Raw genomic sequence first — 17,083 nt, 5'->3', positions numbered from 1 at the left:
CAGGTAAAAATACTGCAGATGCTGGTAATACCAAAATATTGCAACTGAAGGTGAATCAGGGAATGTATGATCTAAATACATCAATTATATTGAAGCTTGAGTCTAAGTTCAAAGTGATGCAGTTGACACAACTGAGCGTGGTTTTTGATACCTTTATACTACACAGAAAATGAACGACTAGTTTTATGCTCTGTATATAATGAACTCACTTATACTAAATGGAATATTTGAAGGGTACACCATAAAAAAATCAGAAAATCTGTCTTGTGGGCACTTTATCTCCTGGGTTTGCAGGTGAAGGAAATGCACGGGGTTCAGCTGGGCTGCCTGAGCTTATGCAGCTTTTTCCATCATTGAAACGTATGTCAACGATGTTAAGAACAGATGTATCAGTTTTCTAATGTCATTTTTCTTCATTAAGCCTACTGATTTAAAATGTACAACACGCCGTGGAACTTGTTCTGCTATTTTTTATGAGCCATCAGAAGCTTGCTCCAACAACGGTTGTCAGAAAAACCTCGAAAACAGAATAAATTTCAGAATAGTAGTAACAGTCACAAGATCCTGGATAAAGTGGACTTAGATAAAATAGAGCTGTGCAACAGAAAACAGACATTCAATCATAAAAGCGTACTGTTCTGTAAAGAAGTGGCATGAACTTAGTCTCTTGTTTAATTAAGTTTTATAATATAAACATGTATCTAACGTCTTTGATCCAGAAAAACCCCTGATAATCATGCTGCTGACCTCTGTGCAGAGAAGAGAGTGTGGCCTCGTGGGCTGAGCCAAGGCTCGGAAAGTTTTGATCTGTCATAGCAACAACACTAACTTTCAGGGTGGTCTTAGAGAAACCAGGGCAGAATTTAAAGGGCTCGTCCTTTAGTTGAAAAGAATAACAACAAACAACAATAATACTATTTTTCTCTAAGGTTGGTGCGGTGTGACTTTAAGTTGAGGCTTAAATGCTCTTCTGGCTTTTGGCGATAAATGTTGCGTGTTTGATCTTACTCCTAGAAAAGCTATGGGCAAAATTCTTCAGCTTGATATTAAAAAAAAAAATCAGTGTAAATAACTGTGTTTGGTCTTAAATGCCATCGTCAAGGAGAAATGACGTGCTACATCGTGTATAGGGGTGGAGAGTTGAGGGGTATGTACTGTAACAAAGACAAAACCCTGTTACCATTTACCTGTCTGTGAGGTTTTAGCACAGTAAGAGAATTCCATATACATAATACATAAGCTGGCATTTAGTTTGGCATTTCAGAGTTTGGGTTGTTTGGTTTTTTTATCAGCTCTTACCATTTTATTTTTACTGTAATTTATAGGCTGTCATAGCTGATATTCACTCTTGAAAGTCAAAACTTCATATGCGTTCAAATACAGCTTTGGAAAATGACTCACAGCTTCTTTTGGCACTAAAAAGTTTATTACAGTACACAAAAAAATTTTACAAACAATTGAGAGTTGATTCAGCCTAAACCGTTTGATTTAGTGTATAATTGGTTAGCATTTGCAGATCTCATAAGTCATTTTCTAGGACTGCGTTCCTAGACTGTTTTTTTGAAGTGAATTAAATTAGAACAAGTTTTCTTAGGTGCTGCATAGGTAGGATTTTGTTACTTGACAATTTGGAGCAATATTATACGTAGCTTTCTGAGCAGCCTCTAATAATCTCTTTTGGCTTGCAAATAATGTAAACAAGGAGTCTTGTAAATCATGAAGAAAGAAGTAACCTGAGACGTCAGATAGAAAGCTGGCTTCTCTCTGAGTTCAGTCGAGTGGAGGTCGGAGGAATCACTTGGAAATCGTGAATCAGTGCTTGGCTGCTGCATGAACCTTGGACTAACTTTGTCGTGTGCTGCGAAACTTATTTGTTCCTTGAGTTACTTGGAATCTTTTTCACTTTGCAACCACTTCAGAGAAGGTCATGAAGGGAGATGGCAGTGCAATGTGGAATCTGATGTGGAAATACTGCATTTCTGTCAGGACAATCAGGTACGGTAAAGAATAAGACTTTTATTCTGTGGTAAGTCTGAAAACTGCATGCGTTAAAGACTGTCTGTCCTGCTACTTGCATTCTTTCACCCTGCTTAGTTAACTCTCAGTGGTCTGAGATGATTACTAGGCTAGATTCTTACCCTTTTACTAAATCCGTGAAAAGAAAAATACGGGGGTTTTGCAAAAAGTCTTCAAGAAAGTGGAGGTTTTCTGATGTCAGAGTCCTGGAAACACCTGTCTCATTTACAAGCAGTCAAAAGTTGAAACATGGAAGAAACCTTAATTTCATGAGTACTTGCCTGTCATAATTTTGTATTTATTATGTCTTCCAAACCCAGAGATACAATATGTGTTCTCAGCACGCCACAACCATCATTTGCTTCAGACAAAAAGGAACGGGGGAGAGAAAACGTGGCTCTTATGGCACCTCTGTATTTGCAAATGTCTCTAAGCTAGCATAGCGCTGCATCCTTACCTGAGTGCATTCCGTGCAAATGCAGCCGACTTTGCTAAGGTGACAGGCTGGGGCTGCTGTGCCTCGCTGGGCGCATTCTTTGAGTGGTTTGCATTTGACATGCTGCGTGCTCTCTGCCAAGCGCGGTTGCTGTGGATTCCAGTAGAGTTTATTCCAGGAATGGAGCTGTTAAGTGAGACTCTTGGTGATTGTGCCCTCTCACAGCAATTTTATTTATTTAAAAATAGCCGTTTTCGTGCTGTAGTTTCTTCATGTTACGCAGTTATATGATTTGAATGGTTTGTTTTGTCATGCAGGCTTCCCTTGAGAAATCACATAATCTAAGTAATTACTGCATTTCACACTGCGTAATTATTCTGTGCTGAGGAAATAGTTTAGAGTGCCTGGATTCCTGTGCAAAGTTTCATTACAACCAGAATGAGACTGTGGAGAGCTTTCTATCAGGATACTGAAATAAAGCTAAAAAGTCCCATAGATCCCAGCAGACAGTGACTCAATATAACAGAAACTGGAAATAATCCCTGAGAAGGGATTCAGTTAAGATAAAAGTCATTTCATTTATTATCTGGGTTTAGAACCAGAAGCAAAGAGAAAGCCTGAAACTGGATCAGTGCTTAAATCCAGAGAAACAGTCTTCGCAGCCCAGATGTTCATCCTGACCTCAGCGCTGCTGGGAAGGTCTGAGAAATGCTCTGTGCCAAACCCCGGAGTTAAAGGTATACATTCTGCTTGGACTGAGCTTCAGGGGTGCCTCGGAGCACTTGGGTTGGCCCATTTTCCTTAAGGAAACAGCCACTTCTTCTATCATTCCCATCACTACTGTCTTAGAATACAATATGCAGATTGAATATTAACTTAATTGCTTACAGCAGGGCTTGTTAGTAGAGCAGCTTGTGGGCTCCCCCAGCCAGCATAATGCACAGTCCCATTTCTCTTTGTTACAGCGCTCTGGGTATGTTCAATTCAGGTTTTGGGTTGTTTTAACAGATCTTATTTTCTTTGGCAGCAGCACCAATGAATTTGTGAGCATAAGAAAATAGTTTTTCCTCTGTGGAAAATGATCTCTGCCATCTTAATTTGCTTTTCTGATATCCATCAGAAATGCTGAAACTCTCCTTGTGTTTTGGAGGGCTCCAGTAACCATCCTGGCTTGTGTTTTTATCCACCGAGTAGGAGGCTATACCAGTCTTCATCCCTTTCTGCCTCCTTTCCTTTCTAGAAGACTGTGAAACCCATGGAGCTCCTGCTGGTGCTCTCAGGCAGCCTCGCTGTGTTTTATACCAATAGAGTGAATTTGTTTTTCCCCTCTGCGTGCAAGCTGCCCTGGTGGAAGCCTTTCGACACGCCCTTGGTGCCGCCACACTGGAGAGCAGTGTCCTGCTTTGACTACACTGGGCCGGTTGTCCTGCAGCTCCTTACGTATGCGCAAGGCCTGAATGAAGGGTTTTATGCCACACTGAGAAAACAGTCCCATTCCAAAAGGAATATTATTATTAACTGGGGTTTAGGGTTGGTCTTGTTTCCACTGGACTCCAACAGCTTTAAAAAACATATTTGACTAACTCTTTGTTGTCTGTTTTAATTGGAACGTGTGCCTCGGGGGCAGAGAGAATTGTCTACATCCATGTGTATGTGTTTACATTTATGTGACTGGACCTTAAAATCCCAGGGTCATGCCTGTTAGCAAGGAAAAATGTATGTGTAGGACTAGAATAGAATCCTGTGGTTTGCTTCTTGCATAGGGGAAGTTTAGGTGATGCTGGAATAAGCTTAGGAGAAAGCACGACACTGTCATGTGCAAATATGCTGCAACTGTCTAAATGACATCTTTTTCTTCTTCTGTGGGGTCTTGGTCCACTTCTAGAGCACAACTGCAAAAATTATAAAGGTGAAGGGCTTACTTCACTCATGTACCAAGCTGAGCACATGGCTCTTACCATGAAACGTCTGTCCTTGGAAAGAGCATATTTCTCCAAGTCCTCACAAAGCCTACAATATCATCAAGTTATCTTCCAGGGCGCACTGGGAGGGGCAGGGTCTGGCTGCAACCCCAAAACACAGCACAAACGGTGGGGTGATCCTGGAACCCCATGACGGTGACCACCTGGGGCTGGTGTTCCAGGTATCCAGAAAAAGAGTTGTCATAGAATTATAGAATGGTTTGGGTTGGAAGGGACCCCAAAGCCCATCCAATTCCAACCCCCCTGCCATGGACAGGGACACCTCCCGCTGGATCAGGCGCTCCAAGCCCCATCCAACCTGGCCTGGAACAACTCCAGGGATGGGGCAGCCACAGCTTCCCTGGGCAATCTGGGCCAGGGCCTCACAACCCTCACAGCAAAGCTTTTTTTCCTCAGATCTCATCTTAATCTCCTCTCTTTCAGATGAACAGATGAACACTGTTTCCCCTCATCCTGTCCCTGCACTCCCTGATCCAGAGCCCCTCCGCAGCTTTCCTGGAGCCCCTTTCAGTGCTGGAAGCTGCTCTATGGTCTCTTCAGAGCCTTCTCTTCTCCAGGCTGAACAACCCCAACTCTCTCAGCCTGTCCTCAGATGGGAGGTGCTCCTGCCCTTGTATCATCTCCGTGGCCCCTTCTGCACTCACTCCAACAGATCTATATCCTTTAAGATCCTTGAGATTCCTGTCCAATTTACCCTGCGTTTCCACCTTGTGGGATCCTCTTCCCTTGGCCGGGCCAGTCTCCCCGAAGCCCAGCAGTGACCCATGACACACGACAGTATTTCTGGCTCTCCTTGGCCGCAGTCACTGCCTGCACAAGAGGTGTTAAGTGCTTCAGCCCAGAGCGCTCTAAGTTGTCTCTGATATTTCTGGAAAGCAGAATAATGGTATTTGTCACCGGCACTATCCCAGAGTGAGGGGCAGAGCAGTGTCAGTGGCTGTGCCGTCACAGCAGCCCCTGCTCGAGCCGCTGGCCCTTCCCACTGAAGCCGTTGTTCAAACCCCAAACAGTGCCCTTCTCACCTCTCTGAAGTTCACTGTGAGGGAATATTGCCTTCAATAACAGCGCTTTCCTCTGCTGGTTAATCTCCTCTGGTGATGATATTTGCAGGTGGAAAACTCTCCTAAAAGCAGACAGTTGGCACAGCATGAAAGCAGAATGAGGTTTAAAGCATCAGGAGTCGTTTACTTCTGTTAAAGTCACATTTTAGTCACCAACCATAGATGGGGGATAGGCAAATACATAGAAGAGATTGTTTGTCCACAGATTCAGATTAGCCGTTGTGTTTATAGGGCTGTGTCTATTAAAATAGAGGAACACGAGTTACTTAAAGACGGGGAGGTGATCAGCTGCATGTGGAATTGCGTGTTCCCTCGGTAATCTGCTCCATGCCAGCCAGTCTGTAAGGACGAGGTTAGTGGTTAGGGAAGCAGACTGGAGCCATCTGAATCAGCAGATCCACAGCCCACAGAGAATAAATTAAAGGGTCTGTAATAGTGTAACACATAGTTTTCTCCTTGCGTCTTCGAGTTCCATTTGCAAGTGATGGAGGAAAACAGTCAGTAGTTAGTCCTTAGTGCTCTGCACATCTGGAAAAAAGTAAGAATTAGTCCTCAGTATGAGTTGTCGTGGAGTTCCTTCACTTTATTTTCCTCCTGCTGCAAACTTTTTCCAGCTTAGTTCAGTCATACTTTATTTTTAGTCGTCTGCTTTGGGTTTTTCCTGAAGACTGACAGAGCAGCGCTGCATTTTCATCAAGGAAAAACAGCGCCCTGACAAGTGGAAGTGTCTCAGTCAGGCTTCAGCTGCATTGTGGGCAGCAGAGGCTCTGGAGCTGTGTTGGGGTGGGGCAGCCGTGGACGTTCAGAGCACTCAAAGGCAGTTGGGTATATCTTGTGTAGGGGCTTATTCGTGACTGTTCTGAGCATCTACACTGTATCACAAAAGCACCAGCTACTCTAAATAACAATACGTTAAAGAGGGGTCAGTGTAAAGGAATAATGCAACAAGTACATTCTTCACAGTTGACGTTCAGTGATGCCCTCTCCCCGTGCGTTATTGCAGGCTCCTGCTCCTGCTTCCAGCCTGTCCGTGCATGGGCCCAGCTCAGGCGTGTGGAGCCTTGCAGGGAAGGCAGCGGGAGAAAAAAGGATGGCTTTCTCTCCACTGGTGGCTGTGGTGGGCTTCACCACAAGGCCCCACAGAAAAGCCCGTGTTTGCCTTGGACAAGGGAGTGTGTCCTGCAGTGTTGAGAGAGCAGGGGACACTGTGTTCCCATGGCTGGTGTGACCGCCTTAAGGGAGATCATCTAGGCTGAAGAATCATAGAATCACCAGGTTGGAAAAGACCTCTTGGATCATCAAGTCCAACCATTCCTCTCTGCCACTAAACCATGTCCCTGAGCACCTCGTCTACCTGTCTTTTAAATCCCTCCAGGGATGGGGACTCCACCCCCTCCCTGTGCAGCCTCTGCCAGGGGCCAATGACCCGACCAAGAGCCAAGGCCAGAGATAGTTTGCCCTGTCGTTCATTGGGAAATATCAGCAGAATTCTCCTCTTATGGCTATTTAATTGTCACATATAATCAATGGTAATCGAGTATATAATCAAATATTTAATGTATGCATTTGTTTACATCTGAAATGGAAATGAGAATAGCCACTTTGGGTGTTCCTCCTGACACCTACAGGGTCAAAGCTTGTGAAATTTATCTCTTAAGAGGAGAATATGTGTTACGTATTTATAAAGTCATAAGTAATAGAGTTGGCACCTTTCATTAAGACCAGACATTATCAAAGTGATTTTCCTGTGGGCATTTTATAGTTTAACAACTAACAAGGATTGCTAAAAATTCACTTCTAAGATTTAAAAAAAAAAATAAAAATCAAACAACAAACCAACCGTTCCCTGTTGACTTCTCTGTCTCCAGAATGTGTTTCTTTTTGTATTCAGTTTCTGTGTGTGTTTCTCTGTCACCTGCAAAATGCTGCACTTGAGAAGCTGCAGCGCTGGGTGCAAGTCATCGTTCCTAGTCTGGTTGCTTTAATCTTCATATAGCGCATGGCTTTCTGTAGCTATTGGTCTTATATTTTACTGCAGCACAGCTGTAATTATCCTGTTGCAAACCTTCCTCTGGGTTAAAAGATCTCTTCAGCCTGACAGTGCCAAGAGCCACCCAGCAGTTCATGAATTTTTAATAAGCTCTAGATGCCGATATTACAAATTATTGTGCAGCTAGGATGAAGTGATATCATTAGAAGTCTGTGTTAGGAGGATGTGAATGTGTCCTGTGCATTTTGTATACTAAAGTATGTTTATTTGAGTAAAGTGGACTGTGTTTCTCAGGCTGTCTCTGCTCTGTGAGTAGGAATCTGGAGAGGGAATCATTATGGCGTTAATTCCTCTGAGCTCGGTTGCTCGGCCTAAAGGAGACTTGTACAAGGGCGGAATTACACAGTGCTTTGGTTTTGCTCTGGATTGATTGTATTTTTTAAATCAGTTAACTGTCTTTAAATGTTACTTCTGTTCAACTGGAGCGTATCTGCGTTTACACGGCTGGATTATTTCAGTCTGGTTGTTAAAGTAAAGTAGTGGTTTGTGATTGAAGTTCGGGAAGGGCACAGTAAGCCTGAACTGGTTATGGGTTACAGATCTGTTGGAGCAGCAGACCAGAACCTCATCAGCTTCTTCTGGTTTTGTTCTTTTGTGTGATGAGCATTCATTAAAATGCTCCTACTTAGTATTTTCATGTGCTCTTTCTGTTTTGTACTACGCTCCCTTTGTCTTTGTGCACCATTTGCTGTATTTTTGCTCAAAGATAAAAATGTATAGGCAGAGGCTGTTAGACGTAGTCGGTGATCGCAGTTTAATCCTCGCTTGAGGTTTAGTATAAGGAGTACCACCAAAGTGGCAGTAGTTGCACACAAATAAGCCTTTCTTCATAAAGAAAACTCACAGGTGAGGGTGAGCTGCCTTGGAAGCACACTGAAACCGTCAGTCCTGCAGCAGTGCTGCTTGCTTGTGTGCTTACCTGTACAAAAAGTCAGGGTACCTTAGGAATTTAGACAGTGTGTGTTTTTTAACACACAAAAATTACTGCAAACTGTGGAAGTGATGCAGCAGTGTGAGACCTGAAGGCTGGTTTTAGTCTCTGCCCATATCAACTGAATTCTTAAAGCAGTGTTCCTTTATTTTATGGTTGAGTCGACTGAGCTGTCCTGGTATGAAAGGACCCGAAGCCAGCTTAGCTAAAAAGGGACTCAACTTCTAGCCCATTGCTGCGTTTTCGTGTCTTTGCATTTAAATAATTGCATGGATATTTAGCTCAAACCTTTAGTCTGGGCTAAGAACAGCCCTGGGTTTAAACTATGTCACAGCTCTGCCCTCCCACAGCACAGGGTATAATGAGGTGCATTGAAACCCTAGAAGTCAGAAACATAATCCAAGGCGGTCTAGAGAAGTTAACAGACTGTTTTATTATTTATTTACACAGACTTTGCAAAAGAGCTCATTGGTGCAGAACCGCAGGTTTCTGAGCTGGTAAAATTGTTTGTCTAGTGATGGAGGAGTTCACTTATATTTAAGGTAGATGTTTGTATTTTGACACTTGCCGTAGGTGGTGCATATGCTGAAAGTGGATGTGGCAACTTCAGAACAGAAGTGCTGTTTGAGGTTTATCCTACTTCCACTGCTAGTCCTATTGCTTGATGTCTTCTCAGACCTACCTGGAAAGTGGCATTTAGGGTTTGTTTTGAAAGGATACCGCTTCTGTTGTTGCTCTTAGATTACCCAGTCATTCGGTTTGTAGTATTTGTTTGTTAAGAACTCCTGAAGGAGCTTTTCAGTTTGTGTCTTTCGGCTCTGAACATATAGACAAGAAGCAAATGATAGGGAACAGTTACCTGCTCTTCAGTTTGAACAGAATTATCTTCTAGTGGGTTGGAAAGCAAATCAAGTAGAGAGAAAATAAAGCTCTGAGCTTATCTGATTTTTAACAAGATCATGCATTTTCCAGAAGGAATCAGCTGACGTTTTAATAGTCGGTGAGTACCCATGAATTCAATGTTTCTGAATCATGTCATTAACATCAGTGGATGCTGTGATTTCCTCATAGTTTGAAAAGCATGGGATGTGAAATGATTTTAATGAAAAAGGCTTCTGCGTAAATGCCTCTAAAGGTTTTATCCCTTTTTCTGATAGGAATTGATTTTGTTATCCTAGCGTCATTTCTAAATCTAGATACGTTTGTGCTGTTCTCCATGCAATACCTGGCTATCATTTTCTTTGACAAAAATCATAAAACCAACAAGAATTTATGCAGTAAGCAAAGCGTTCTGTGTTCAGTCATCTTTTAGCAGGAGACAATAAATTCATTTGTGTAATTAATTGCCTGACAGGTATCAAATGACTGAAGATTTTGAAGTGTTGTGAGATTGTTGGGGTTTTTCTTGCACTCGGTGCTGGTGCGGGATGGCAGAACTGCACAAGTGGGAGAGTTCAGGGTCTCTGACAACTGCAGTCACAAACAAAGAAATAAGATAGTCAAAGCTCATCACCAACATATTTACTTCAGACCCTCTGCCTGGTTAATGAAACTTAAGCAAAGCATGAGGTAGGCGAGGCACGGCTGCCCAACCTGCCACACTCATGGAACGTTCCCATGCTGAGCCTGCTGCGTGCTGCAAACTCATCAATTAAAAATTAAATACGCTCTTGAGTTAGTCACACCTGCGTTGTCTTCTGGAAAAGTCTCGGCAGCACGCATGGCAGTTTGCATTTAATGAATTCTCATTAGTTTGTGATATTGCAGTAATGAATAGTATTCCTTCATGCCATCAGGGGGCTGCATCCATGGTCTGATGGGGTCTGGTTTGTGCAGGGAGCAACGCTGGGACTGTAAATTACACAAGAGGGATTGCCACCCTGACATGAAGCCTTCTGTTCAGACCTCCTGAAAGTTACTTATTTTCACATTGACTTTTTCTAATACAGAAGTCCTCTTGGGCACAATAGTTTACCGTATCAAATTGAGGCATCGGTGATGTTCACAGCCACAGTTCTGCCACCATTTTCTTTCCTGGGTGTAATTTTCATAGAATCATAGAATGGTTTGTGTTGGAAGGGACCTTAAAGATCATGGGGTTCCACCCCTGCCATGGGCAGGGACACCTCCCACTGGCTCAGGCTGCCCAAGGCCCATCCAACCTGGCCTGGAACACCTCCAGGGATGGGGCAGCCACAACTTCCCTGGGCAGCCTGGGCCAGGGCCTCACCACTCTCATGGTGAAGAAATTCTTCTTAATGTCCTGTCTAAATCTGCCCCTCTCCAGTTTATAACCATTGCCCCTCATCCTATCACCACAAGCCTTTATGAACAGTCCCTCCCCAGCTTTCTTGTGGCCCCTTCAGGTACTGGAAGGTCACTAGAACGTCTCCTCAGAGCCTTCTCTTCTCCAGGCTGAACAACTCTCTCAGCCTGTCTTCATATGGGAGGTGCTCCAGCCCTCAGATCATCCTTGTAGCCTCCTCTGGACCTGTTCCAACAGCTCCATATCCTTCTGTTGAGGATTCCAGAACTGGACACAATCCTCCAGATGAGGTCTCCCAAGAGAGGAACAGAGGGGCAGAATCCCCTCCCTCCCTGCTGGCCACGCTGCTTGGGATGCAGCCCCGGACACAGCTGGCTTCTGGCCTGTGAGTGCATCTTTGCATTATTATAATTTTGCATTATTTGGGTACCAAGAAATGCAGTCTTTCCGTGGCGGTCCTTCGTCAAAGCTTTTGAACACTTAGGCTGCTGAATTCTGGTAGCCTGCATTGTCTGCCAGGTGGCTGAATATCCTACATGAAGCAGAACCTGTGTGACAATGTGGTTGTTTGAGACACCGTGCCCTGTCAGTGCTCTGTTATGCAGTTAGCGTTCGCTGTGTGCACTGCTGCTTTCTAGACAAGAAGCATTTGGCTGTGACCTTCAGCAGAGATCTGATGGGACCGTTTCACCTGCACTCTGCCTGTTTTTTTTGCGTTAAAGGAAGAGATACATCCAAAACTGGGCAGAGTGTGATAGCTCTGTCAAAAAGGCAGAATACAAAGCTAGTGTGGGGTGGTGCAAAGGGAAATATGGCCTTTCTGTGGCGTGGGAGCCTTCAGAATATATTATGAGTCTTCTGGATAACTCATTTTTCCCCTAAAAGGACAGTGGGGTTGTAGTCTTGTTTGTTGCCCACAAGCCTTGGAACAAGATCTCTTTGGCTTAAGTTTTCTGAAGGTTTGTTCCACCACCTACTTTTAAATGACTCTTTGGCTGTCTCTCCCCTCTCAGTAGCTGGCAGGGGAAAACATGTATCCGTGGTCGGTCCTTCCTCAGCAAGAACGTGTTCATCAGTCTGTCCAGAAGGGCTCCCAGCAGCTCTGGGTAGAGCATCTGGGCAATTTCAGAGACACTGTGGGGAGGAGATGCTGGGCTTCTGATGTGTCCCGTGGAAGATAAAAGGCATGTTTGTACTGTGCCTTGGATCCTCTTATCTAAGAGCAAGTCTTGCTTGCCTTTGGAAGAAATAGATAGAAGTAATAGCTGTCATTGGCAGATAGAGTTATAAAAAAAAAAAAGCATTATAAAAGCCATAAAAAACAGCTTCAACGCTGTTATCGTTGGGTTTTATTATTTTCCTAAGGAAATGGAAGCTGATTTAACAGAAGTTTGAGAACCAGATTAGCAGCTGCCATTTGTTAAATTGCATATTTTTAATCTTAGGCATTCAGCCTAGACTTAAACTCAGCTGCAATTTACTTAGAACTTTTGGGTGTTCACAGAGTGCCTGCAGGCCTGTACACTGTCGGGTGGGAATTCCGCCTAGGGAGATGTGTTTGTATCAGCAGATGTTTGTATGGCCCAAAATTGCCTTTCATGTTTAAATTGGGAAGAATGAACTATTCCAGTAAATCAATGAGATAGGGGCAGATTGGGCTTTTCAATAGATTATTATCTGTCTGAAATTATCTCGTGATATTTCCAACTAAGTGAAAAGCAGGCATTATGGAAAGCATATTTTTAATCTGACTAATTAGGAGAGCTTAGTCTGACCTGCTGAAGGGACACAGCTCTGAATTTAAGCACTTTGCCACAAACAGCGATACTCAAGACTCCTGTGCTGCAGCGTGCTCAGCTGTGTGATTTTTCTGGACCTGTATACAAAGACTTGAAGATAGAATTTCACTGTCTATATTTTTTCAAGTTAATGTAACAAACAGTTGCGAAGGGCTGCGGCCAGTGAGATGGAGGTAAAGCCTTGACCTCTTTCCAAATAGCCAGTGTTAATTCTTTAAAAATAAACAGATGGAAAAGAACCCGAACCTTAAAAGCAGCCTCTTGAAAAACTTGTCCTAAGTTATTTGTCCTCCTTCAGGCTGTGAACCGCTGTGTGTTACAGGTTATTTAAGCATTTGAGCAGATTTGTTAGATTACTTCTTGCACAGCAGCTCATATCCACGCCTGGTGAGGCTGTTCCAGTTAATGCCTTGCAGGGACAGGCACAGCCTCCCTGTTCCTTGGAATGAGAATGGGGTGGAGGGTGAGAAATTATGCTGAAAGGGGTGTAAATGATAGTTTATAAATACTTTTTGTGCCTGTTCTGGGCTGGCCTCCTTCCTGTCATCTGGTTGTCCTGACACTTTGGTTTTGTTGGCATAAAAATCCCATTATGCTACATGGTGACAGATAAGGAAAAGAATCCATGGTAAAAATAGGCTGCCAAAAAATGGGTCAGGGCTGATGGATGCATGTGAGCGGGGCTTCTTACGCCGATGTCCCCTCTGGGGAAAACCTTCAGCAAACAAAGGCATCACCATGGTGGCAGGGCGATTTCCTCCACAACAGGGAAACTAGGAAGTTTCCAAAGAGATGGGAGTGGACTCCCTTCAAAGTGTCTGTGCCAATGACTGTGTGTGCAAAGATAACCAAAATGAACATCGTGCAGTCCCTGAAAGACACACAGATTCCTTAAGATTTCTTATCAGTACAAGTCCCAGTACTGTTAAGAGATGACTCCAGCAGCAGCAGCAGGTGTGTAGCTATTCAGCTGCTTCTTAAACCAAAAAACCCACAAAATCAAGGAAAGAAAAAACACACAAACTTTGTGCAGGTTATTTCTGTATCTTGTACTCTATATTCCATAGTATGTATTCAACTGTTAAATAAGCTTACCAGCTTAGTAGTGGTTTGTATCAATATTTGATCATTTCCTCAGACTTTGAAGAGAAGACAGTATGGCCAAGGCACTTTGGAGCCTTGTGGGAAAGCTCTGAGCACACTGAGAAAGCTACATCAGTGGTCAGTGTTGTAGAGATGTTTAGAGGAGGCAAAAGACACTTGGTTTGTATCTGTAAATACAGCAAAAGGTTGCTGGAGTGTGGCTGGGTTTTGTTAATTGAGTAGTTTAGAGTCATGCTGGGAAACTCTAGAGATGAGGAGTAAGAAAGCTCTCAGAACAGGGTGTCCTGAAGCCTTCATGCAGCTTATTGTTTTATAGGAATGTTCCTCTGCTTTTTGGTGATGGTAAATGATGTGAATTCAGGTCTGAAGATGTGTTGTATCCTGGCCTGTCTGGTTTTCTGAAGGAGTAAATCTGGGGCAGCATGAAGCTGAATTCTCTTAAAATGAAAATAAATAAGTTCAGGAGGGGAGAAGAAAACCCTTCATGGCTTTCTTATACTTCCAGGGAATGAACGAGGACAGCTAACATGCTTCCCTCCCTTATGTCTAACCTTTCAAGAGTCCTGTTTTTGCGAGGTGATGACCTGCTATCTCTTGGTGCCTGCACAGAGCCATTAGCTGAGCAGGGCTATTCTGCCTTTCATTTCCTAAGTGCTGAGGTCAGGCACGCGGTCTTTGCCTCCTCCGTACCGGTGGTAATGATGCTATTAATAAGAGGAACCGTGCAGCTAATTTTCCATCAAAGAAACAGGCAAAATGTCCTCAGGGTACTGATACCCATGTGCGTCTGAACCACATGAGACTGGTAAGGAAACAAAGAGACCTGAGATGGTAGGCACAGGCTTTTCTATATCTGTCTCTAATTTTTCATGTCTGTCAGAGCACAGAGATGAATTTCGGTCTGTCTAAATCTGCTGAGAGGGGAGGGAGGGAAGCATTTTGTCCAAGTAGTTGGTGTTCATTAAAAAGGGAGATGAACTTTGCACAATGCTTTAAATATTGCTCTAAGATCTGGCCCTGATGTGTACTCTTCATTTATTCTTCATCGCTTTCCTTTCAAAAAGCTTTTAAAACTCCTAAGCACAGAGCTAGGATACACTTTGGGTTCTGAAATTATCTTTGCAGACCTTGGATTTTTTTTTCCAATGGTAATTTCAGAGCTCATATGTCAACAAATCAGTGCCGGGTGTTATCATTTCCCTGTGGACTGTTAAAATCTATACCTCCAGGGGAAATCTGGGGACCATATGATGTCAGCTCTGAATACATTAATAAGAATGAAATGTAACATTTGTTAAAGATAAAATCCTTTCATCGGAGAAACGTCCTATTTTTGCGATTAAGCGGTCTGTCAATATTACATCACATTGCCCAGAAGGTTTGGGCTGTCGGCTCTACTGATGAGTTCTAACCAGCTTTAAAAATACCTGGAATCCTCTTCTTGGCATTAAAATACACAAACATTTGCTGAAGTAATTACTTTTGTTGAATGAATCATCAGCGTTTCTTGGGAATTTGCTGCTGCTGAAGACTTTTTCCCCCTTCAACCTACGTGTCACAAAGTAATTCCCTGCAAAGGCTGCGAAAGGCTTAATATAATCAATCCACATGGAAATAAATGTAGCTGTATTAGTCCTTGAATAGAAGGAAGACACTAGAAGAATCTCAAACTAAGGCATATTGTTCTTTGGCAAATATTTTTCAGGCGTTTCCTCCTCTTCAAGCTGGAAATCCTTCTAATTAAACAGCTATGGCAACAAACACTGCCCAACCGAGGGTCAGGTATAAAGTTCAAATCCCAGCTGGTTGATATCCATATGTGACTTTTCTACCAGATGGGTTCAAATGTTCTGCTGGATTTTCTATTCTTCTCTCTCACCCTCACACTGTTAAGGCGATTTGTTATATTCCTATTAAATATTTATATTGGTTTTATATTGAGTTTTGCCAAGAAATATGTAGCGAGGAGGAAGAGTTTCCCCAGAGCATGTCCTCTGCTGTGTGAGAGATACTTTGTTCAGCATTCCCTTCCTATAGATTGCTGTACTTGGGGTTTCCAAGTGTGCCCCAAAAAAAAGGAGATGAATACCAGGCACACTATTGTGGGGATGAGGAGAAAGCATAGCACTTTTAGCATTGACTTTCATTGTTTCCGTGGATTGTTAAAGCCTGGATGGTTTTGTAGGATAACCAATCCAAACAGAAAACAGTTTTGATGACTATGATAAAGCACAGGCTGACTGTAAAGTTGTCATCACTAGGGGCTATATAAAAATATAGCACTACAGTGTCTCTCTTTGGGTTTATTTTTCATTACATGCTACTATTAAGCAGGCTAGGTAATGCAAATGATGACATAGTGATTTAATTGATAATAGATCTTAAATATTATAGAGAGAACTTTCCCCTGGAGAGGAGGAGTTAGGTTTCTAAGTCCTTAGGTTTCTCTTCCTGGTGCTTCTAGCCTTTTTAAGTTTTTGAAAACTACATGGGAGGAGGTTGCAGTTTCTTTCGGTTCAAATTTCAAAACCAGAGTGATTCAAGAGTTTACACATAAGCAAAGACAGAAAGAGATTCTGAACTCTAGAAAATAGGGCAAGAAGGCCTTAATGGAGCAGAAGCTGAGAATTGCATTCATTCATTTCCTGTAACCTATTTTACGTTGCGTTAAGTACAAAGATCAAACTGGTGGTATTCCCAAACTGTGGTTAGTATTCAAAATACCTTCAAGACATCGGATTCAAAATCTAAGTTAGATTAGAAACAGAATTACATGTTTTGGAGAAATGCTAGTTTAGATCTTTTGTGGTTTTGTCGTTGAAAGGTACAGTATTCTTGCTTTTGCTCCTAGAAAAACTGTATCAGAGATGAAAAGAAAACAAACCCACAGCCAACAATATCCCCACACTTTTAAGTAATAAGTGTCCATAAACATAGAAGACAGATTTGCCTGAATTCACTCAGCCGGGATGTTTATCCAGCAGCCGGTGGGTTGTGCCGGTACAAGTGCAGATGCTCTGCCATGGTCTGTCCCTGAGATTTGTGTGCTGCACTCGCAGTTAGGACTGAGGGCAAATCTTCATTCTGACAGGTACTGTGCTCACTCTTTTGTTGATTCCTTCTCTAAATAGATCTGATGTTTGACTGCATAAATGCAATGTATAAGGCGGTGTTTTGGAGAAAACTCCTACTAATTTCGCTTTTGCTTGCAGGAGGGAACCAACGAATTTGGCAGATGATATGAAGTGTGCCTGATTTTGGTATCCTTAAACTGATGGCTTTTGAAATAATTCTAGTGTCTTACAGTTTTCAGTTATCCATCCTTTGTTTTTAAAAATACAACAGACTCTGGAACTCTTGCTACAATAGCAATAAAATGTTTCTTATATGAGCTAGTTTGTGAGCTGGACTGTTCTGACCGTAGGGAACTGGAGAGAT

General features: G+C 42.8%; 1 protein-coding gene across 3 annotated transcripts in view; it reads left to right on the top strand.

The window, feature by feature from the left end:
- IQSEC1 (IQ motif and Sec7 domain ArfGEF 1) overlaps nucleotides 1–17,083 on the top strand; it is a 165,292-nt gene that overhangs the window by 18,442 nt on the left and 129,767 nt on the right. The window contains exon 1 of one of the 3 annotated variants that reach the window (XM_054076430.1): nucleotides 1,826–1,995. The exons of the other annotated variants lie outside the window; for them this stretch is intronic. Coding sequence (XP_053932405.1) covers nucleotides 1,928–1,995 — 68 coding nt within the window. The 5' untranslated portion in view covers nucleotides 1,826–1,927. Of the gene's footprint in view, nucleotides 1–1,825; nucleotides 1,996–17,083 lie in introns of those variants that run through there. 3 annotated transcript variants of the gene reach the window in all.

This window comes from Cuculus canorus, chromosome 11 (assembly GCF_017976375.1).
Source record: "Cuculus canorus isolate bCucCan1 chromosome 11, bCucCan1.pri, whole genome shotgun sequence".
NCBI classification, from domain to species: Eukaryota; Metazoa; Chordata; class Aves; order Cuculiformes; family Cuculidae; genus Cuculus; species Cuculus canorus.
Note: the sequence above shows the minus strand (reverse complement) of the source record. Positions and strands in the feature narration are given on the sequence as shown.